The sequence below is a fragment of the Pollachius pollachius genome (genome assembly GCF_949987615.1).
Source record: "Pollachius pollachius genome assembly, chromosome: 7".
In the NCBI taxonomy this organism is placed as follows: Eukaryota; Metazoa; Chordata; class Actinopteri; order Gadiformes; family Gadidae; genus Pollachius; species Pollachius pollachius.
Genome location: NC_136940.1, coordinates 15,870,740 through 15,892,975, shown reverse-complemented (window position 1 = coordinate 15,892,975; position 22,236 = coordinate 15,870,740). Strand labels below are relative to the sequence as shown.

Sequence of the window (22,236 nt, the reverse complement as noted above, 5' to 3'; positions counted from 1 at the left end):
TGCATTAACTGCCAGCCTTTCTCTTAATTGCAGAGGCCATGTATTCAGTATAATTTTCTACACCTTACAAACTAATGAAACCATATCAAATCAACTTTTTCACCCACTAGTTGTCTTTTAACATTTTAATGTAGCAGTTAAAGTAGCCCTATTTCGCTAGACAAGTTGCAACTCTGCAACATGTTGACTAGTTAATCGGGTTAGATTGGAAAATACTCAATAGTTACACATTTTCTCTTAACCTAAGTAGTAAAGTTACATTTTTGAAGTAGATAATTGTGAAAATGAGGTATCAGAGTATGAGAAATTCATCGACAGGGTGGTACCCAGCGTGGTAAGATGCGATTATAAAACAGATAGCCATTCAAGATAGATTGATTGAAATTAAGGGAAAGTTACTGCACTGATTTGATCCCTTATTGCATTGGAGAAATGTAAACCTCAAATTTGATAGGTTGAGAGTTTGAGTTCCCTACTTTAAGTCTACAAAAACTAATTTTGTCCCTAACAATACGTTGTAGAATAATTTTATTTAAGTTAAAAGCAAACTTGTCTTAATGCTGAATTAGATTCTGAGCCTTTTTAAGAAATTGAAACAAATTGTGAAGAGAATTACCAGCAATGCATTAGATCATTTTTAATGGCAAATAAATGCCATTTTGATATGGTAAATATAACAAATTGAACACTCTAAAAACATTGAATAAAAGGAGACAGGACATTTGTTTTGATATTTCCTAAGACATTTAAATTTAATCAGTATTATACAATTTACATTTCTGACAATTCCTTTTCAGAGTTTCGGTTCTGTAGAAAGCTTCCAGCCCTCTACCTTTCCAACCTTGGTGAAAAAAGCCAGCGCCCCCAGACCAAGACAGGCTGATGTACCGGTCACAACACTGTGGGCTGGAAAAGAGACTAACAGGTCAGAATACACATGCTCCTTCCTCTACGTCTTACTTTTCCTTCCATATAAACCTCTAAAAATAGTTGCTCAGAACACTGTCTAATTATATTGCAGGGGTTTCTTGCACAGTATTATATTTGCTTTCTCATGTAAATACTTACTCTTGGCTCCAAGGAACGCACCGGAGGCGCAGCCTCCAATGAAGTAATTAAAGGGGTCCTCTGGGGCGTCACGGGCTTGAGCACTCAGACATGTTGTGATACCAAAGACTGCTCCCAGAGCAGCTGAAGTAAATAGGGACATGTTGAAATGGGAGACAAATACATACAAAGATGATTTCACATTAATTTAGTATGTATAAGAGCAATCAACGATGAAGATAAACATAAAAAGTGTGAGAACCATTTAAGTGCCAACAACTTCAAAAATAGGCAAAACAACTTATTTTAAGTGCATATGTATAAACTGAAAGAAGATATAGACAGATAAAGATACAGATACAAATAGCTCGAGATTCTTTTTTTTTGTTTTGCAAAAACAACACTCATACAACAACACTCATCAGCAGTGGTCAACCAGTACATTATGACAACATTTTAAGGAATTGTTGTACAAATTCTATCCTTATTCCTTCACGTTTACTGGAAAAGCCATACTTTTGTAAATTCATGGAATAAACTTTTTTTTTTTTCGAACTGCCCACTTCCATACAGGCTCAAATAGACCCTAACTGACTGTGTTATAAGCCCAGAGTAACACCAACCCTAGAAATCTGGTTAAGAAACTCCTTTTGTTTTGGTGACACATTCAGAGCTGAAAGGTAGGAGTAGCTGGATTCGCCACTCTTTAACCATTGGGCTTTCTATGGTAATGTCTTCTGCTCTTTGCTAAGTACTACTATTTGTACCACCATTTTATGTCTTGACATTGGATGCTGAGCTGTACACATGGAGAAATGATTTACCCATGGTAACAGTTCCATTGGTGGCTCTCTGGAGGGCAGCCACTGCAGAATCTGGCTGGAAGGCCACAATGTGATAAGCGGAACCCACTAGTCCTGAAACATACAAGACAAAACTAGGTCAAAGCTAAACTTTGTTATTCTTGTATACATCCAATGTTTTTATGTCAATGGGAATTGAAGTCCTATTTAGCAGGATATGTGTTTATATATTAACACTTATTGTTGTCCACTATGGTGTTAGTGCATTGAAGTCGAGATGTTTATCCATAGCCCACATATCAATATCCATGGTCCACTCTAAATCACTACTAAGAAGAGTGAAGGGAGACTATGTCAAGATAAATATTCAAAAGCTACTGGTCCCTGACAAATCAATTGCCATTTTGATGGTTACGACAATCATCATGACTTCAAGATTATGTCGAAATGAAATGGTGTAGCAAGCATTAATTGCTACATACATAGCTGATATGCTAGCGTCATTAGCTAGCCTGTTTCCCCACAGTGCTAGTTTGAAGTATTTCATTCCTGCTAAGGCGAGCCTGAGTGTTGTGGTCAAATTATGCTGCTGATATTTACCCAAAGCCGTGCCCAGCTTGGTAGTTATCCATGTTTTTTCAATGCAGTCCTTGCCCTCTTGCAGATCCCAGTATCCCATTTTGGTGGATTATGAAGGACACAGTGGCTACTGCAGAAATGTCGCGAGAGGGGATATTTGCAAAACTTTATTGACAAATGACCGTATACATCCATGACGATTACTTTTACAACAACCTTTCCTGGCAAACTTTGAGGTAGCAAAAATTATTTTAAATATAAATGCAAAGAAAAAATAACAGCTGTTGTATGTATGTATTTCTTCTGACTACATAATATTACATTATTTCAAATGTTACAATATAGTTTTTTAATAATGAGAAAAATTATTGTGATTATTACGATAATAATAATAATAATAAGAAGAATAACAACAATGACGAGTACATATATTTTGGCATTGATTTTATACACCTATGTTTTTTGGTTTTGTAAAGATCAGTGCGCGTTTCCGGTTTATTCCACAGGTAAGCTGCTTGTTCGCGTCATTCAGGGGAGAAAAAGCCAAAGAGAGCCTTATTTTGTACAGTCTATGCAAAAGACTGACCAAGTATTCCAAACCATTTCAACAACTGGTGGGAGAGCGACTTGAATTGTGTCAGGTGAAATGTTTACTCGCTAACAAAATAGGGTCATCGTTGTAAAATGTTTTTTTTCTCGAATGACATTAACATATGTCAGGCGTATGCCACGAAACTTGTTCAGGGAATCCAAATTCATGGTAAAATATGAACAAATGTCACAACAGCAGAGTCGCTGAAGCACGGCTGATCCCATACTGGTTGTGTCGCCTACTTGGTTAACTTTGGGCGACTTCCGTAGAAAGCCTCGTATCAGACTTGAGGCGAAAAACAAGGAGCGGACCGTGATGAAGGGTTCCGATTTCAGCATTAGCGTTCGACAGTAGTGTATGCCGATTTAAATGTTTAATATACATAAACTTATTTAGAGCAGGCTGGATACAAAGTTCCACCACCAGACATGTATTCGCCGTCCTCGGTGCAAATTAGAGAAGCAAATGCCCACCTAGCTGCACTTCACCAACGAGTAGTGGAGCTGGAGGCTCGGCTCCAGACGGCGGAGAACACCGTGAGAGAGCAGGCTGAGAGTCTGATCCGTAAGGATGAACAGATGAGTGCTGCAACTCGAGAAGTAACAGAGACCAAGGAAAGGTGAGGACACATTGGAAACGCTGGAAAGGAATGACTATAATCACGTTGAACAAATCTGCTGAATAAACATTTAAGTAAATATTACAACGTTGACATACAATTTAAGTCGCGCTGTAGTACTATTATGCTCCAAATAGACGTAGGCCTATCGGATTGTTAAAGAATTATCAGAATGTTGGTGCATACCTATTTAATGATGACCTGAGCACAATTAATCCCCTCTTGTACGTCTCAGGGAAATAACTTTTCTCTACAAGAAACTCTGCAAAAGTGAAGAAACCATCCAACATTACCAACAATCTTTAAAAGACAGAGAGCTTCTGGTAGTCCAGCTACAGCACCGTTGCCACCTCCTGGACAGCATTTGTGAGAACAGGCCAACTATGGACAGCATGCTTGCCCTGATGGCTGAAGCGGAAAGAATGGAACCTGTAGCCTGGGCATCTGGGCTGAACAGCAGTTTGGATGCAGGCATTGGAGCAACCAAGGAAACGGGAGGAGTAGCAGTCGCTCAAACAGTAGGAGAAGAGGGCGCAGGAGGAGATGAAAGAAGGGAATTCCCGATTTGTTTAGAATCAAGGTGCATTTCTATGCAAGCAGAGGGAACTATAGATTACAGCAAAGTTATCTCAAATCATAAAGATTTCTCTCTGAGTGACGATGATGTAGATAATAAGGAAATGGATGACATGGAGTTTGGAACTACTGTTTAGGTATAGGTGCAACTATATTGGTTAATACTCACCAGTTTATTTACACAGTAGTAAAGCAAACTCCCAGTACATGGACAACACGTCTGCCTTGATGGGTTTGAAACTCCATAGGTTACCAAACATGTACTAGGTTCAGTATAGGTCCACCACACATTGGAGTGACATTGCATTGGGGTTAAAAGATAAATGCCCTGAATGAAATCCAATGCTAAATCAAATGTTTTTTAAGAAGGGCCCCTGAACTGATTTTGAGAAGGTGGCATTAGAAATGCTATGAAGAATGAAATGCACCTTTTAATCGTATGTGAATCAGAAAAAAATCAATGCAATCAGACCAGATGGTAAAATATGTGGTAGTAATAATTAAATGGTGATTTGGTTTATCTAACTTACATTGTCAATAATGTGAAATACTTACAATGTGTACGATTTGTGCTAGAGCTGATGGTTTTTTTCAGAATGTTTTTATTTTATTGTATTTAATAAACTAAATTCATTTGATATGTAACATTAGCAAAAAAAAATCAAAAGTTTTCATTAAATGGTTTAATAATACTTGATTGTCAACTTGCTGCACATGCATTTATTAACATGTAAGAACCTCAAACGCTACTCTGCACACAATATGTGGTACGTTTCTAAATAATGTTTACAGGAAATTCAGATGAAAAGAGTTCATCTCTGCAACCAAGATTACAATGATTGAGTTTTATCGACTATACAGACACCAAAACTAAAGACCCTCTTTAACTTGATCTGATTCTGTTCTTCTGGCCTTGGTCTTCAGGATCAATGAAGCCATGCTAGATGCCATTTGCAGGGCCTGCCACTGGCATAAACACACTGTGCAGTTCTTTAGGGCCACAACTGCTAGGCGGGGACACAGGATAAGGGTGACTTTCTGTGTTGCCCATTCCTCAAACTTTAAACAGTGCTAAGTTGCCTTTCTCATGAACACTCTGTGTAGCTATGGTAACGCTGCCTTTTTTGCAATACATCTGTACCGGGAGTAGCTTGGGGCCACAAAGACATTTTTGTTCTGGGCCAGCAAAGTCCTGGGCCGGCCGTGACCATTTGTAATACTATACCTAAACTTAAAGCTGGAGTATGACGGTTTTGGTGATCCAGAATCTCAGTTAATTTCAATTGTGGGTACAGTGTTGCTTGTTACATCCCTTTGCTGATGATTGGTCTTAGATTCAGGAACGAGTGACCAGACAATTTCAATGCCTTTTGTCAGTCAGGGAAAGAAAGAAAATGCTATTATGGACCATGAGAAGGCCTAATGTATCATTACGCAACATGGTACAATAATGACTGTTAATTCAATTCAAACAAATATGCATCCCACATTTAACCATCTTCGACTTCATATACTAAAGTCTCATAACTAGCAAATGGGTAAAAGTTATTTTTGGTCTCAAAAAAAGGAAATTTAAAAGTTGTGAAGTGGACCCAGACTGGTGTAGTGGCGGATAAAGACCAACTCCTCCACCTGCAGGATGGGAGCGGCGTACACCTGAGGGAGACCTTGGTTTGAGGTGGGGACCGGTAGACCATTCTGCCCTTGTCCAGGAGAGAATGCTGTTGTTCAGGTGCAGACCAGGGAACAGTAGTGATCCCCTCGGACCTGGAGCGGCTGGCCATAAACCAGCTTAGCTGAGGTACAATTTTATTCCCAGGATCACCACGCTGCAACGTTGTTGTTGCCATGGAGAGCAGCGCTCCACTCAACACACACTGTTTGTGTGTGTGTGTGTGTGTGTGTGTGTTTGTGTTTGCTATTGTAACCCATATGGAATATAGGCCTACTAAACCCTTTATTATTTAAAGATGCAATTGCATGTGTTCTCCAGTAGGGAGCTCAACATAATTCCAGTAGCAGGAAGTTACACGTGAGCACCCTGTTTCCAGGGGTCACCTTGAGCCGTAACACTGGAAAGACAGCAGGTATTATGCACAACAGAGAATCTCTCGGACCTGAACATTGAAAATACAAGATAACTACCGTGAATTGTATTGTTCACTTGAATCTCCGGTTGTTGTTTTTTTGTTTGATCCCAGGAAGATTGAATCTACGATGGCGAGCTTTGCCCAATAGAACTGTGGATGTGTTGGATACGGCGTGGCCAGCCGTGAACACAGCCAGAGACGATTATGAAGATTCATTCATTACAGATAAGACACAACAGATAGATACACACTAACCTACCCGGGTAGTAGTAAGAGAAACTGAAACACACATATCCGGATATCTATGGAGCCAGTATCCTGCCATAATTCAAACCTGAAAAAAAAGTTTCAAAGGCTTGTAAGTCTGGGTTTGAAAACTCAGCACCTTGTAAAAAAGGTTTTGCAACACTGAAAAAAGAGATTATAGCCTGAAAAACGTCTGCAAACATGATTTTGTGTTCTATTTTATCTTCATCATTTTCAACAACACATTTTCAAAGTTTAAAAAATGTCACCAGCGCATTTGCAGAGTTTCAAATCTGGCACTGTTCTAACAGTGTATTTCATTGTTTCCCGGTTTTGAAACCTTGTACCTTGTTGTGGCAACCCCGGTGGTCGGGGGCTGTGCTCCCCAATAAAGTATGCGCAAGCCTGGTGTCGGAACGAGGGTTTTTATTGGAGGACCGCTCAGGGGAATAAGGAAAATCATAAATCAACTGAGGTTACTTCCACTATGGGGAAAGGGGGGGTAGGGTCTCCGGCCGGGCCCGTCCTGGTGTCTGGCGTGGATGCTGCTCCCGGCGTCCTTCCGCTATTCCTGGGGGAAAGTATTCCATAGGTCAGGACAACAGCATGTCGGTCTCACCCCCGCGTCTCGTACCTTGACTGCCGTGTGCTCGGCCTTTAATGCCCTCCTGCCGCCGCCTTCCCCCAGGTGATCTCACTCCCCCTGATCGTCTGTGCCTGCTTGATTCCAGGGCGGTTCCAGCCGTGTTGGAAGGGATGTATCTCCTTTGCACTACTTGTCCATGGAGGGGGCGCCGTTCCGTGCGTTGACTGGTTTCCTCCCAGTCCTCCGGCGTGGGGTTGCCACAAGGTGTAAATTTACACCATTGCAATGTATTTTTTCAGCACTGACTTTTCAGAGATTTGACCACACAGGCGCAAGCTTTGGGTCACGTGATTATTGGCAGTGTTCTGTCGCGCATTCGTTTTGAAACTCCTGACAGTCAAAGGTCTGAAATTTTTGATCTGCAAAAAGGAAAAAAAAAAACGTTCCTGGGGGCGGGACCATTTGGCTCTAAACCTATTGGTTGCTCTCTGCCGACGTACATTCCAATCACATGTGCCGTTGACCGTGCTGTGCGTGATTGACAGTGCTCTGCCGATGACAAGAATAACAAGCGACCTGCGCGGTTGATTATGTTTTCCATTTTCTGGAACCATGGCTGGGTACGGAACCTACGGAAGCCGTAGGTTTTTTTTTCCTTTTTGCAGATCAACGATTTCAGACCTTTGACTGTCAGGAGTTTCAAAACGAATGCGCGACAGAACACTGCCAATAATCACGTGACTCAAAGCTTGCGCCTGTGGTCAAATCTCTGAAAAGTCAGTGCTGAAAAGTTAGTTCTGAAAAAATACATTGCAATGGTGTAAATTTACACCTTTACAAGTTTTTAAAAATATATATTCAACCTTTCAAAACTTATTTCTCAATGTATGGACACCTGTTTGCAGAATCCCATTTACAAGGTTTCAAAATCGGGAAACAATGAAATACACTGTTAGAACAGTGCCAGATTTGAAACTCTGCAAATGCGCTGGTGACATTTTTTAAACTTTGAAAATGTGTTGGTGAAAATGATGAAGAAGATAAAATAGAACACAAAATCATGTTTGCAGACGTTTTCATCTTTTTTTCAGGCTATAATCTCTTTTTTCAGTGTTGCAAAACCTTTTTTACAAGGTGTTGAGTTTTCAAACCCAGATTTGCCTCAGCTGGGAATCCAGCTACAAAGGACTTAATATTTTGGTTTTGTTTGTTATTTACCTTGGTAGGAAAAGCAAAAGCTCTATTTTGTATCAATGTCAATGTTTTATGATAAAAGGCATTAAAATTGCTCATCTATTCAACCAACACCAACTCCCTCCGTGAGTCATTAGTGTTTAACTTCTTAAGGACCTGGACTGATGCTAGCATCCTATCTGCCCATTCCGGCTAAGACCACAGGTGCTACACTATGAAAGTATTTTTCTGTTTGATTATGGGCAATTGATGTTCTAATGCTATCACTGATTAATGTTCCAACAATCTCTTGTTGCCTTATACTCATGGTGTGTACTTTGTTCTGTAATATTGTTATATATTTAAATGTGGGTTTTGTAATAAATAGTTGAATTGAAGTTGAAGTCTCCTTTATTTTTTTTCACGAATTTGCAACAAACACACATTTTATTAAAGTATGTCAATATCAGGACACTATAAAAAAATCCATACATTTGAAAGATAAAAATAAATAAAAACAAATATTCCATAATATTGATAATGAATGTCATACGTTGTTGACTACTTGTATTACCTCACTGAAGCCTGAGAATACAATTCTTATTAAGTATTTATTGGGGACATTGTACTTTTTTTTTATCATAACCAATCCAATGCTGAACAAACACACACACACACTTTATACATTATGAAGTCACAATAACCCAATCACCGCAGAAATTCTAGAATTCTTAACCCACATCATAACACGGCGAATGCTCAGAAATCATTTACAAACCTTTGCTTGTTAAAATACTATACAATGCTGGGAACTGCACCCCCGGTAAAGAAGAGGGTGCGCTTACCCTCTCTGGAGGGAGCACCGCCCTCCTCCAGACTGAGGAGAGTGGAGGGAAGTAGAGGGAGGAGGACTCGCTGCCCCTCCCCTGAAACACCATCCAGCTCCTTCCAAGTAAGGTCCCATTTAACAAATGTATCTAAAGTTTTACTGCTATTCCTAACATTGTATTGTGTTTTTGCTGATGTGTGGTCAATATATATTGTCTTTGCTTTCTAACATTTGCCCATGTCCCATGATGTTCCCAGCACGAGAGGACAGAAGATGTCACAGCTGAGAGGCCCGGGGCCTGTATTCAAGATTTACCACCTGAGATTGTAAGAAACTCCCCTTTCCCTGCTTTCAACCTTTAGAGAACCTTTTGGATGAATGAGCTGCTTATAGTCCAATGTAAGATGCCTACATTATTTATAGGACAAAAATGAAAACATTCAAGAATTTTGTCTGTTGGCCAGTTCAGAATAAATTAATCCCATGTATATATTTATCCACGACATAGATGGAGGTCATTCTGGGACATCTCTCGCCATGTGATGTCATGTCCTTTGGAGCGACCTGCGCCAGATACCACCAGCAGAACAGTGGCCCCTGGGTCTGGAAGAGCTTCTGCAGCCGCATGCCAGGCCCATCAGAGCCCAGCGACTGGCAGCGGTTGGCCATTCTCAAACGTACGTTAGGGATACAATGTGAGCGGCACAGCGGTCAGGATAACAATAACAAAAAATGTAATGCTTTGATGGAATATCACCAGTATAAACAACCTAAATATAGATCACTGGAACTAAAATAACCTTGTGAACTATCAATACATAAAACATCAATGTTGTCCTTTTGTAAATTAACACAATCAGTAGAGAGATTCTGTGTGGAAAACTGTGCCCATTTTTGTCTAGCTAGTAGTATAAGTTCTAGTCACTTCTCCCTTGTACCTCGTTCTCTTTCGGGTTATTAGTTAATCCAAGTAGTTATCTATCTACACTCTCTATCTAGTTAGTAAGATATTCCGCTATTTACACTCTTTTTCCATATAGTTAGTAATATATACCACTTATTACACTCTTTTTCCATATAGTTAGTAAGATATACCACTAATTACACTCTTTCCCTTTCTAGTTAGTAAGATATACCACTAATTACACTTTTTCTCTATCTAGTAACTAGATAATTACTAAGTAGATCATATTAGTTAGCCTATATACACTCTTTCTCAATCTATATTTTATATCCTAGTAGTTAGTCTATCTACAGCTATATACTAACCTTCCAGTCTTTCCTGACAGACACCCAGGCACTGCACACTCAGCGACTGGGCCCGGCCCAGCGCGGCTCCCCAGGCACCAGGTCCCGCCGCTCCCAGCCCCCCACCTCCAGGGCCATGGAACTTCCCGAGGCCCATGGGTACCGGCGGGTGGTGCCTGCTTGGGGCAGCGTGCTGCTCTGGGACTACCAGGGCACACTCCACCTGCTGAGGCATGATGGTGCTGAAGGGCTGCTGTCCCAGCCCAACGTCCTCTGCCACAACGTCAAGGATGTAGGGAGTATACAGTAACTATTGGGACTTGCTTCCAATTGGATGTTTGGTTTGAGATGTTTAAGTCCGAGTTGTTTTGGAGAAATAAACGGCAGTTACCAACACAAAATGTGTTTATTATGGAGCAAATGCAAAACTTTAGGATAGTGTAAAATGTTGACCTGCAGGCATAAGTTGTTTACATGCTTAGTTACTTACTGTATCAGATGACCACAGTACAATAGGAACAGATTGGCCAACTCCTTCACCCTAATCCCTATTTTGGTTCTATTCTTCGGCCAAACAGTTTGCCGTTGATCCTCGCAACGATGCCCGCCACCGTGATCACGTTTACGTCTTGGCCAACCCCCAGGATGTCTCCCAGGGAACCAGCAGAGTGACCTTCTACGGCCTGGGCACCGGTGCACCCGTGTTCCGGATGACCTTTCACCCTTCACTGGCCTTCGCGCAGATCTGCCTCACTGGGACTAAGATTCACCGGCAGCTGCTGCTCCTTTCTGGTCAGGAGAGATATTGTATTGACCCTGGTATGTAAAGACTAACAATATTGCAGAGGCCCATACGTAATGCTCTACCAAGCCACACCGAACAGGTATATTCTATAAAAACATGTTTTAGGTCAACTGTATATGTATGTAGAATTATGTTTTCTGTATCCCTTTCCATTTAATTTCCAATGGAAAGGGACACGGTCCAAACCTTCGCCATGCTCTGTCCCTCCGTCTCTCAGGCACAGGGGCGGTGTATGGGCTCTCACTCAACGAGGCCAACATGCTGCTGAGGTGGCACAACTTCTCTGTGCACATGACACGCAAGATCATGAGTGTCCCTCAGGGTCCGCTGTCCATCCGGCAGGTCCAAAGCAGCCAGAACAGCGCCCTCTACCTGAGTGGTAGGCAACAGCTCACACTGGAAGACTAATGTATTATTGCCAGTGCTGCTAGGTTAGTTTTCGACTACTTCTCAATTAAATAAAGACATATCCGGATCTTTGGGATCATCATCATGTGAGTACTGTTTGACAACACCTGGCCCGAACCCATCTGTCTTTTCATTGAGTGTCAGGGACCGCACACGCTCCAATCTCTCTCTCCTAAAGATATCTCCACACATATGTCCTTGAATCTATCTCATTTCATGTTTAGGATGGCGTTTCCCGTTGGTAGGGGGTGTGCTCACTGTCGTCTCCCTCTGTTCTCTCTGAAGGGGACGGGACAGTGTGTCTGGAGGTCTATTCCCCCGCTCTCTACAAGAAGATGTTTGGCGACCAGCAGGTCTGCCCTGCCTTGCAACCGCCTGTGCATCTGCCACTTCCTACCAAGGTAAAGTGTCAACCACTTCACCATAATAAATCATGCAGGTTCAAAAGTGTCTGTGAAAAAATAGTTATCCATTCTATATCCAGCTTTTAGGAATGTGTAATTGTGTATTTTGACATTTGACATTCAGAATTCCATTATTGTCAATTATTCCGTACAACCTTGGCAGGTGGTGAAGTGTTCGCTGGGCCCCAGCCATATCTGCCTGGTGGATGAAAGGGGGGGCATATTCACGCAGGGAGATAACAGCTTTGGCCAGTTAGGTACTGGGGACAGAGTTGACCGCAGACAACTCACTCAGGTCTGTTTTTATGTGTGTGTGAAATAATAAGAATGAATTTTTGTAATGCATTGTAACTATTAATTTTGTCTTTTTTTCAAAGAGTATTAAAGCCAGGTCAATCGGGATGGTGACATTGACTGAAATAATCTAAATGTAATATCAATTTTGGTAGATAAAGTCTAGTCTTGCATACTCAATCCTGCATCTAGTTCTCTCAAATTATTCTCAACTTCACTGTTTGAGCTCATGGTGGCCTCCTCCCCTCTAGGTGACAGTGTCCATGAGGCCTGTGGATGTGTGGTGCGGGCCCAACCACACTCTGGTCCTGCTACAAGATGAGTCTGGGGCCAAGGAGCTCCATGGCTGTGGTTTTGGTGCCGCAGGCCGCCTTCCCGGCCACCCCAAAGGCAGCAATGTGTTAGTCAAGCTCAACGTCCTGGTGGGAACATGTGTTTCCTATACATTCTCTGCTGTTTTCCTTTTTACCGACTGTCTATAAGACTGCAAATTTGCGGCAACTCAAAAACATTAAGTGTGTCTTCACTTGCCATCATGATGGCCATCTCCAACTTTTACCGCCACACACACACACACACACTCTCTAAATGTATATACAGACAAAATTATCTCTTTCTCTCTCTCTCTCTCTCTCTCTCTCTCAGGTACCCCGGGCCTCCCGCTCAATCTGTGCCGTCAAAAACTGCCTGTATATCATGAGCAGCCATGATATTGACGAGGCATTGTTCGATGACGGCCACAACTGACCCTTCACAGCGCTACCATCCCATGCCAACACTGACATCGACTACGGCTGCAGACATCTAATTTGATTTAATGCCACCTAGAAATGACTTTGGCTTTCATACCTGTGTGCACAGGAATTGTTTTTGTCATCGGCCTACATAAAAATACACTTTGTGGCATCATCATGTCCGTCTCTGTATCTCTCTTTCTCTTAAAGTCATCAGAGAACGGGAGGCATTTGTTAGTGTTGGAAACACACTTTTTCATTGTGAAAGAAAGTGAAAAATAAACAGAGAATAGTGGAGTAGGATAATGTACCAACATGTAATGTAAACACAATTAATATGTGAGTTAGGGGCCCAAGTATCCAACATGGTGAACAATAATTTTTTGTGCATCAGTTTTTTTATTGTTCCCAGCCTGAATGTTATTTTTCACACATTGCATTTACATTTGTTCATCATCAACAGTAGGGAACAAAATCATAAGCTACTTTGTTTTACTGTTTTAATAGCAGGATTATAATATAATATAATATAATATAGTTATTTTTCCTTGTTCCTTTGCAGCCAGCATTCACATGATAAAATACACCCCATCCATCCCTCCATCACGCTTTTGGTAGTCAACAGACAAAAGAAATTATAATAAAAATAATAAAAAACAAAAAGCATCTCAACGTCTCAAGATGTGTCAGTGAATACATTGTCATCCGGAATAGAAGTTTCACATGGTTGGGATCTTTTACAACCTTAAGGAAGTTCAGAAGCATGAACATTCTGCCACAAAATGAATAACAATTGGATTTGAACAAGGTTACTTTTTCTTATTTTTATCAGGTTTGACAAAAAATAGAGCGTGTACGAAGTTATCTTAGGAAAAATGTAAACATAGTTTTGTCAATATCAAAATATATCTTTCATGGAAAATAGAAGAGGATAGTTGCGTAGATAACAGATAATATTGTAGAAAGATGTTTGAATTTGGATGTGATTTCACAATCATAAAAAGATTAAAGGTCCCATGGCATGAACATTGCACTTTATGAGGTTTTCTAACATGAATATGAGTTCCCCTAGCCTGCCTATGGTCCCCCAGTAGCTAGAAATGGCGTTAGCTGTAAAACGAGCACTAGGTATTGTGGCATCCCGCCCGCTGTACCTCGGACCGGGCGGGTCCGAGGATCCGTAGTAGACGGGGTATACCATCGCCACCCCCCAGCCAGCGACAGAGAGCACCACGTCTCTCCCCCCAATCAGCGTGATAGGGGACACCTTGCCGGAGGGAGGGAAAGGACCAGGAGCCATCTTAAAAGGAGCACTAGAACGGGAGAAGGAAACGGAGTGACACGGAGGGATTACGCACCACGCCAGCGGACTAGAGGCTCACGGAGACCCTAGAACGAGGATACAGACTTTATTGATTCTTGTTGAATAAACTGCGACTGCGGCTTAACCCTTGCTTACCGTGTGTTTCATACCGGGAACCTGACATTTGGGGAGACGGGCTTCCACATATGGTGGAGAATGCAGGCAGTCTGACGGACCCCTCTACAACCCCCCCCTTGCCGGCATGCAGAACCTGGATGGGACCGCGGCGACGTCCGCCCAGCAACAGCAGCGGGAGACCTCGGAGAGTCTGGCCCTGCTCCGCGAGGCCTTACTACGGCTCACTCAGCACGCCGTCCGCGCCGCCCCGACCAGCCGGCTCACCAAGCTTGGGCCCGACGACAATGTGGAGGCGTACCTCGAGGTCTTCGAGCGGACCGCCCAGAGGGAAAGCTGGCCAGAGGAGCAGTGGGCCCATATTGTGGCCCCGTTCCTCACCGGGCCCGCCCAGCAGGCGAGCCAGGACCTACCGGCGGAGACCACCCGACAGTACCCGGCCCTCAAACAGGCGATCCCGGCATACTACGGCCACAACCTCGCGGCCCGCGCGCAACGCATCCACGACTGGCGGTTCGACGTCCGGGGCGCCGTACGGATGCAGATCACCCAGCACATTCGGCTGGTGAAGCGGTGGCTGGCGACGGGAGTAGGGCCCAGCCCTATCGACCACGTGATTATAGACAATACGCTTCGTCGGCTCTCGCCGGACGCCCGACAGGTGCTGGCCCACCACCACCCCGACACAGTCGACGACCTGGTCCGGCAAATGGAGAACTGGCAGGTGGCCCAGCACCTGAGCGTCAGAACCGGGACCACCCCACGACGTGCCGAGACCCGCCGGGACCCACGGGGACACGTGAGCAGGGCCCCGGGAAACCCCCCCGACCCGCCGAACGGGATGCAGGAGAGTCGCGAGAGGAGGCGCTGCTTTGAGCGCGGCCAGCCCGGCCACCTCGCGACTGCCCTGGAAACCGAGACGTGTCGATGCCGTCGGCCTACGCGGACCTGGGGGCGGGCTGACCCTGCATGCTAGCGACCTGTTGGGCGCAGGGGATATCAGGAAGCCCGACTATACCGGCGCGGGTTATGAACCGGGACACGCAGGCCCTCTTTGATACCGGCAGCGTGGTCACTCTCCTCCGCCCCGACTTGGCGGGCGGGAAGGAAGGGGTACCCATGGAGGTGGCCTGCGTACACGGGGATACCCGGACGTACAAAACCTGCCACGTCGTCGTCCGGACCCCGCACGGGGTATTCACGACGCGGGCAGGGATCATACCCCACCTCCCGGTGCCGCTGCTAATCGGGAGGGACTGCCCGATCTTCCACCGGCTATGGGACCCGGCACGTGAACTCCGGAGCCGGAGAGAACCCCCCAGCAGAGGGGTGAAGGGAGCTCGACAGGCCTACGGGGCCACCAGGCTTCCGTCGTCCCCCGGGGGGCGAACGGCGGAAGACCAGGACTCCGAGGGGAATGGGCCCTCTCCACCGGGGTCCCCGATCCGCACGGCGGGAGGACCCATCAGGTCCGGGTCGCCGAACCCTTCCCCCGACAACCCGGAAACCCTTGGCACCCGAGCGCCCGGATTCCCCAGAGGAGCCTGAGAGTTCCCCCCTCACCGAGTTCTCGGACTTCCTACCGGGAAGGGGGGAAGGCTCGGCCCGACCCGGCCAGTTCGCCACCGCCCAGCTCCAAGACGAGGCTCTAAAGCATGCATGGAGCCACGTCTTGGTCCACGATGGACAGGCCCGAGACTCGGTGAGTCACCTACCACAACCACACTTCAGCACAAGGGGGGGGCTGCTATACAGAGTAGCGGCAGGAGAGGGGGGAGTGAGGGAGCAGTTAGTGGTGCCCCGCGCTTACGTCAGCAAGGTGCTCTTCATGGCCCACACCCACCTCCTGGGGGCCCACCTGGGCATGGACAAGACCCGGGAATGGGTCCTCGCGAGGTTTTATTGGCCGGGCGTAAAGAGAGACGTGGAGCGTCACTGTCAGGGGTGCCCCGAGTGCCAGAGGGTAGCGCCTCGGTCCACAGCCCGAAACCCCCTTATCCCCATGCCGATTATAGACACCCCCTTCGACCGGATAGCTCTGGACATCGTGGGGCCTCTTCCCAAGACCAGCGGGGGACACCGTTATATCTTGGTGTTGGTGGACTACGCCACTCGGTACCCCGAGGCTCTGCCCCTGCGCGCCGCCACCGCGAAGGCGGTGGCCCGTGAGTTGGTGCTCCTATTTAGTCGGGTAGGGATAGCGAAGGAGGTGCTCACAGATCAGGGTTCCTGTTTCATGTCACGGGTGATGAGGGAAGTACTCAGGCTCCTGCAGGTGAAGCAGCTCCGGACCTCAATCTACCACCCCCAGATGGATGGCCTGGTCGAGCGCTTCAATAAGACCCTGAAGCAAATGCTCAAGAAAGCAATGCAACTGGACGGTAAGAACTGGGACCAGCTGTTACCTCATGTGTTGTTTGCAGTAAGGGAGGTCCCCCAGGCGTCCACCGGATTCTCCCCCTTTGAGCTGCTGTACGGTCGAAGGCTCCGCGGCATCCTGGACATAGCGAAGGAGGCTTGGGAGAGCCAGCCGTCCCCCCACCGCACCACCGTGGACCATGTGGAGCAGGTGAGAGACCGCATGGCCCGGGTGTGGCCCATCGTTCGTGGACACCTCCAACGAACCCAGCAGGCCCAGGCGAGGGTCTACAACCGAGGAGCCCAGCTACGAACCTTCCAGCCTGGAGACCTGGTCCTGGTCCTGGTACCCACGGCAGAGTGCAGGTTCCTGGCGAAGTGGCAGGGCCCCTAGGTGGCTGAACGCGTGGGAGAAGTGAACTACCGGGTCAGGCAACCAGGGAGGTGAAAGCCGACCCAAATCTACCACGTCAACATCCTGAAGCAGTGGAGAGGGGGGAAGGAGAAACCCTCTGACCCCGCTCCCCTGGCGCTGATGGCCCGGCAAGAGATCCCGGAGGTCCCGGTGGGGGAGGACCTCAGCCCGTCCCAGAAGCACGACCTCGATGAGGTCGTCATGCAACACCGGGACGTATTCTCCGAGCTACCAGGGAGGACCACGATCGCCCGCCACGACATCCGGACGGCGCCGGGAGTGAAGGTGAGGGTCCACCCCTACAGGATCCCGGAGGCCCGGAGGGAGGTCATACAGGCCGAGGTACGCCGGATGCTACAACTCGGGGTTATCGAGGAGTCACGCAGCGCCTGGTGCAGCCCGGTAGTCCTCATGCCCAAAGCCGACGGGTCCTACCGCTTCTGCAATGACTTCAGGAGGCTAAACGAGGTGTCCGAGTTCGACGCCTACCCCATGCCCAGCGTCGACGAACTCATAGAGCGCCTGGGACCGGCGCGGTACCTCACGACCCTAGACCTGACCAAGGGGTACTGGCAGGTACCGCTGACCCGGTCGGCCCAAGAGAAAACCGCGTTCTCAACCCCCGGAGGGTTATATCAATACACCGTCCTCCCCTTCAGAGTACATGGCGCCCCGGCCACCTTCCAACGCATGATAGACCAGCTCCTGAGGCCCCACCAGGCCTATGCGGCGGCCTATATCGACGATATCATCGTCTACAGCCCCAGCTGGGACGTCCATGTCCGCCAGCTAAGGGCCGTGCTGGGGGAGCTGCGGAAGGCGGGCCTCACCGCCAACCCGGCCAAATGTCGTCTCGAGTGGAGGAGACGGCGTACCTGGGGTACCAGGTCGGGAGGGGAACCGTGCCGCCACAGGACAACAAGGTAGCTACCATCCGGGACTGGCCCCAACCCCGCACAAAGAAGCAGGTAAAGTCGTTCTTGGGGCTGGGCCTTTTGGTGAAAGGCCATGCCTTTCACCAAAGTCCGGGGGAGGGGGGCGGGGCCGTGCGATTGTTGCCGCACGATTTGAAGCCACTGCGGAGGCGTGGTTTCCTTGGGGATTTGAATATTTTCTAAACATTTAGCTTTACACTTGGCGACCCATTTAGATTTAACATTTAACATTTAGATTTATATATAACATTTAGATTTAGATTTAACATTTAGATTTAGCATTTAATATTTAGATATAGATTTAACATTTAACATTAAGATTTGTATATAACAATTACATTTAGATTTAACATTTAGATTTAACATTTAGATTTAACATTTAACATTTAGATATGAATTTAAGATTTAGATTTAACATTTAAATTTAGATATAACATTTAGATTCAGATATAACATTTATATATAATTTTTAACATGGATTTTTTTACATTTGAACATATTGTTGACAATTACATATAAAAAAGCATAACCATATGCTTTCCCCACATCGGCGGGAAAACACAAGCAAAGTAAATCCATGGAATCAGCCGTTCAAAGCCAGTCTGCATGAATCATATGACAACTGGATGGCAGGGGTTGCGGACAAGGAATACACCGCAGGGGGGAACATTAGAGCCCCAGCACGCCGCATACTAGTAGCCTGGGTGCTTTAAGCGTGGAACATGCTAAAAACTGTGTGTGTGTGCGTGTGCGTGTGTGTGTGTGCCACTCTATTCCAGCCTGCACGAGAGTACAATGTTTTCAATAGCTGTTACTCTTTCTGACCAATCGCAGTTCAAGGCCGACCTGGGCTGTACCACTTCAGGAGGGGGCGCTCAGTTACTCCCTTCTAGACAAAATCGAATTGGTTGCGACGTTGACAGATTGTATGTGTTGCGTGTGTGTAGAGTGAGTGAGAGGTTGTAGTTGCATAGCTCAGGTTACCGGACGGCGCTGCAAGGAACTTTTATAAACGGGTCATTCCTAGTATTCGGTGCCATTTGAGTCCCCATAGCCTAATATGGTATATTTTTTGTAAAAATTGGCCAATACTTATTTTTAAAAGCTCATCTTATATAGTTAATCCCCCTCTACCGTTAATTGCATTTAAAATAATTCCTCCAACTTTAGCACAAACAACTAAACTTCCATGTCCCCAATCGTGTTTGCTCAACTTCAGTTACAAATATAAGTAATAAAAATCAAAGAAATTCTACATTTGTCATAATTGTTGTATAGCTTTGGTTATAATATTCCTTACCAAATGTTATTTTTTGTGATTAAAACATTTTTAAGACTTTAAGTATTTAAAATATGTTGTGTCCCTGAATCGACTGTCCCCCCTGTTACTCTGATGCAAGTCCCCCTGAACACCCCCCTCCGACTATCCCTCTAGTCACATGACTCAACAAGTAACATTACTTTTTGGAGAGAAATCATCTACAAGAAGCAGAGTAAGTATCACTCTTTAATCAACCTTTTTTTCAATGTTTTAGAAAGCTTGACTGATGCGGTAAAGCATAACATGTCCACCCTGTTATGCTTATAAATAGTGGAAACTGATCCTTTTTTGTAATTTTGAAAATATGGTTAAAAAACATGTTAAAAATCCTCCTCAGTGGTCAACATTAGCTAGCTTCTTCTGCATCACATGAGTAGTAATAGCTAAATTTAGCATAAAATGTCCCCCCTGTTACTGTCCCCCCTGTTACTGTTTTACACAGTAACAGGGGGGACACATAGTAACAGGGTGGATGTAAGAGGGCTAGATGAATAAGTGTTTCCAGTTTGTATTGGATTTTTTATACATTATTATGCCTTTTTTGTTCCATACTTCCATAAGATTCCATAAGATTTTTTAAAAATGGTTTGCATGTAATTATCAGGGAATGGCGCCGTTGTCTGCCGCAGAAAAGCAACGGCGCTACAGGGCTCGTCGGGATGTAGACCATGAAAGACGGCAGCAATACCTCAATAAAGAGAAGGAGAGGTGGAGAAAGGACATTGATGAAGGGAGAAAAAAGAAAGTGTCAGACCTAAGCGAAAGAGAGAAGAGAGCAGTAAGAAACAAAAGGCGAGAAAGAAAGAGAAAGCTGAGGAAAAATGACAGAGCCAGGAAGACCTTTCAGTCAATGAACACTCCTCCTACAAGTCCAGAAAAGGTCAACAATCACTGTGAAGAAAAATGTGATGACAACAGAGGATGAACTTGTAAGTGAATTTCATGACAGGCTGTTTAGATTTAGGCGACACATCTTTAATATCAGGTGGCAGTACGGGGCCTACAGACAGCTCAGAGAAAACTTGAGGAACAACGAATGACTACTACATGTAGATTTCAGTGAGAACTACTCCTGTAAGTATTCTCAAGAAATTCAATCGGTCCATTTTGGAGGGTCACATCAGCAAGCAACCCTACATACAGGAGTGCTGTACACTGCAGCTGAGAAGTCCCCAGTGACGTTCTGCTCCATCTCGCCTTCTAGGCGGCACGATCCCCCAGCTATCTGGGCCCACCTCGACCCTCTGTTAGACATGGTGAGGGAGAGATACCCTCTGATTAATCGCCTTCATGTCTTCAGTGACGGCCCAGCTACACAATACAAACAGAAGGGAAACTTTTACCTAATCTCAAAAGAGCCTTTCAAGAAAGGCTTTAAAGATATCAGCTGGAACTTTTTTGAGGCCAGCCATGGAAAGGGAGCTCCAGATGGTGTCGGGGGTACCCTTAAAAGATCAGCTGACCAAATCGTCCGCCATGGAGGAGATATCCCCAACGCAGAGGCTATGCTCCACCAGTTGAGGAGCGTGGGTACTTCGGTGGAACTTTTTTTTGTGGGAGAAGGAGATGTTGAGAGGAAAGTGCAGGAAATGATGGAAGCGCCCCCACTTGTTCCTGTCAAAGGAACAATGAAAATCCACCAAGTCATCAGTTTCTCTCCAGGGACAATTAAATACCGGGACATAACTTGCCTTTGTCAGGCAGACAAAGGTGTACTGGATTGTGCCTGCTATGGGATAAAGGAGGTGAGCCTGGGAGAAGAGGCAAGCCTGCAGTGCACTGAAGAGCCTTCACGGCCTGAGGCCATCATGAAAGAAAACATTGGGCAGTGGTGCATTGTCAAATATGATGGTGAACCCTACCCAGGAATCATCCTGGAAGTTGAAGAAGATGTAAGAGTAAAATGCATGCATAAGAATGGGATCAACAAGTTCTTCTGGCCAGGTCCACGAGAGGACATTAGCTGGTACAGAGATGACCAGATTGTGTGCCTGATGAAAGAGCCACAACCTTTGAATAAGAGGTCTGTCCAGCTAGAGAAGGAAGTGTGGAAGTTCCTAGAAAACCTGGGTTGCTGGTCTGATAAATAGTTTGCTGTTGCCAAAACAACTGTGAGGTCAAAGACTGAAAAATGTTCCTGATGTTTCTTTTGGGTGTGCAGTACATTTGATGGTTGAAGTGTGTGTGTGTTTGTGTGTGTGTGTGTGTGTGTGTGTGTGTGTGTGTGTGTGTGTGTGTGTGTGTGTGTGTGTGTGTGCGTGTGTGTGTGTGTGTGTGTGGGGGGGGGGGGGTTCTAAGGTAAATTAACTGCCTTTCTTTCATAAAATATATATTGTGATGTCCACCCTGTTACGTCCTGTACACCCTGTTACTCTTCTGTCCACCCTGTTATCTGTGTGTTTATTGATAATAGTTAAATGAAATCATCAAAAAATATGTATATCTTTGTGGTTGCTTAAAGGGAGTAAATTGACTAAATTAAATTACTGAAAAAATGGGCCAAATCCCATTAAAATTCCTTTTTATACTAAAAGAAATGTGTTGAAATTACATTGTGTCCTAAAATAACACATGTCTTTTCTCAAGATAATGCTTGTTTATGAGTTTTTGTTAAAAAACATTTGCAGGGTTAAATAAGGGACATTATATCTCTAAGAAAATGTAAATTTTATAACAGCTGCGAATTCAAATCATTTTTTAATAGAAATGAGAATGTCCCGTAACAGGGTGGACATT

The 22,236-nt window shown here is 45.2% G+C and overlaps 3 protein-coding genes across 3 annotated transcripts; 2 read left to right on the top strand and 1 right to left on the bottom strand.

The window, feature by feature from the left end:
* Positions 1 to 738: 738 nt before the first annotated feature.
* On the bottom strand, positions 739 to 2,565 carry ndufa11 (NADH:ubiquinone oxidoreductase subunit A11). Its single transcript, XM_079739505.1, has 4 exons — positions 2,451 to 2,565; positions 1,872 to 1,964; positions 1,069 to 1,191; positions 739 to 906 (listed from the first exon to the last, which is right to left on the bottom strand). The coding sequence occupies exons 1-4, from the start codon at positions 2,527 to 2,529 to the stop codon at positions 794 to 796; spliced, it is 408 nt and encodes a 135-aa protein (XP_079595631.1). The 5' UTR covers positions 2,530 to 2,565; the 3' UTR covers positions 739 to 793.
* A 374-nt stretch (positions 2,566 to 2,939) lies between these two features.
* vmac (vimentin type intermediate filament associated coiled-coil protein) lies at positions 2,940 to 4,782 on the top strand. The gene is made up of 2 exons (XM_079740335.1): positions 2,940 to 3,640; positions 3,876 to 4,782. The coding sequence occupies exons 1-2, from the start codon at positions 3,450 to 3,452 to the stop codon at positions 4,351 to 4,353; spliced, it is 669 nt and encodes a 222-aa protein (XP_079596461.1). The 5' UTR covers positions 2,940 to 3,449; the 3' UTR covers positions 4,354 to 4,782.
* A 4,331-nt stretch (positions 4,783 to 9,113) lies between these two features.
* LOC307078498 (F-box only protein 24-like) lies at positions 9,114 to 13,046 on the top strand (the record flags this gene model as incomplete). Its single annotated transcript, XM_079740345.1, has 10 exons — positions 9,114 to 9,263; positions 9,398 to 9,466; positions 9,649 to 9,817; positions 10,430 to 10,680; positions 10,967 to 11,180; positions 11,411 to 11,572; positions 11,887 to 12,002; positions 12,169 to 12,300; positions 12,551 to 12,721; positions 12,945 to 13,046. The coding sequence occupies 10 exons, from the start codon at positions 9,114 to 9,116 to the stop codon at positions 13,044 to 13,046; spliced, it is 1,536 nt and encodes a 511-aa protein (XP_079596471.1).
* Positions 13,047 to 22,236: the final 9,190 nt, after the last annotated feature.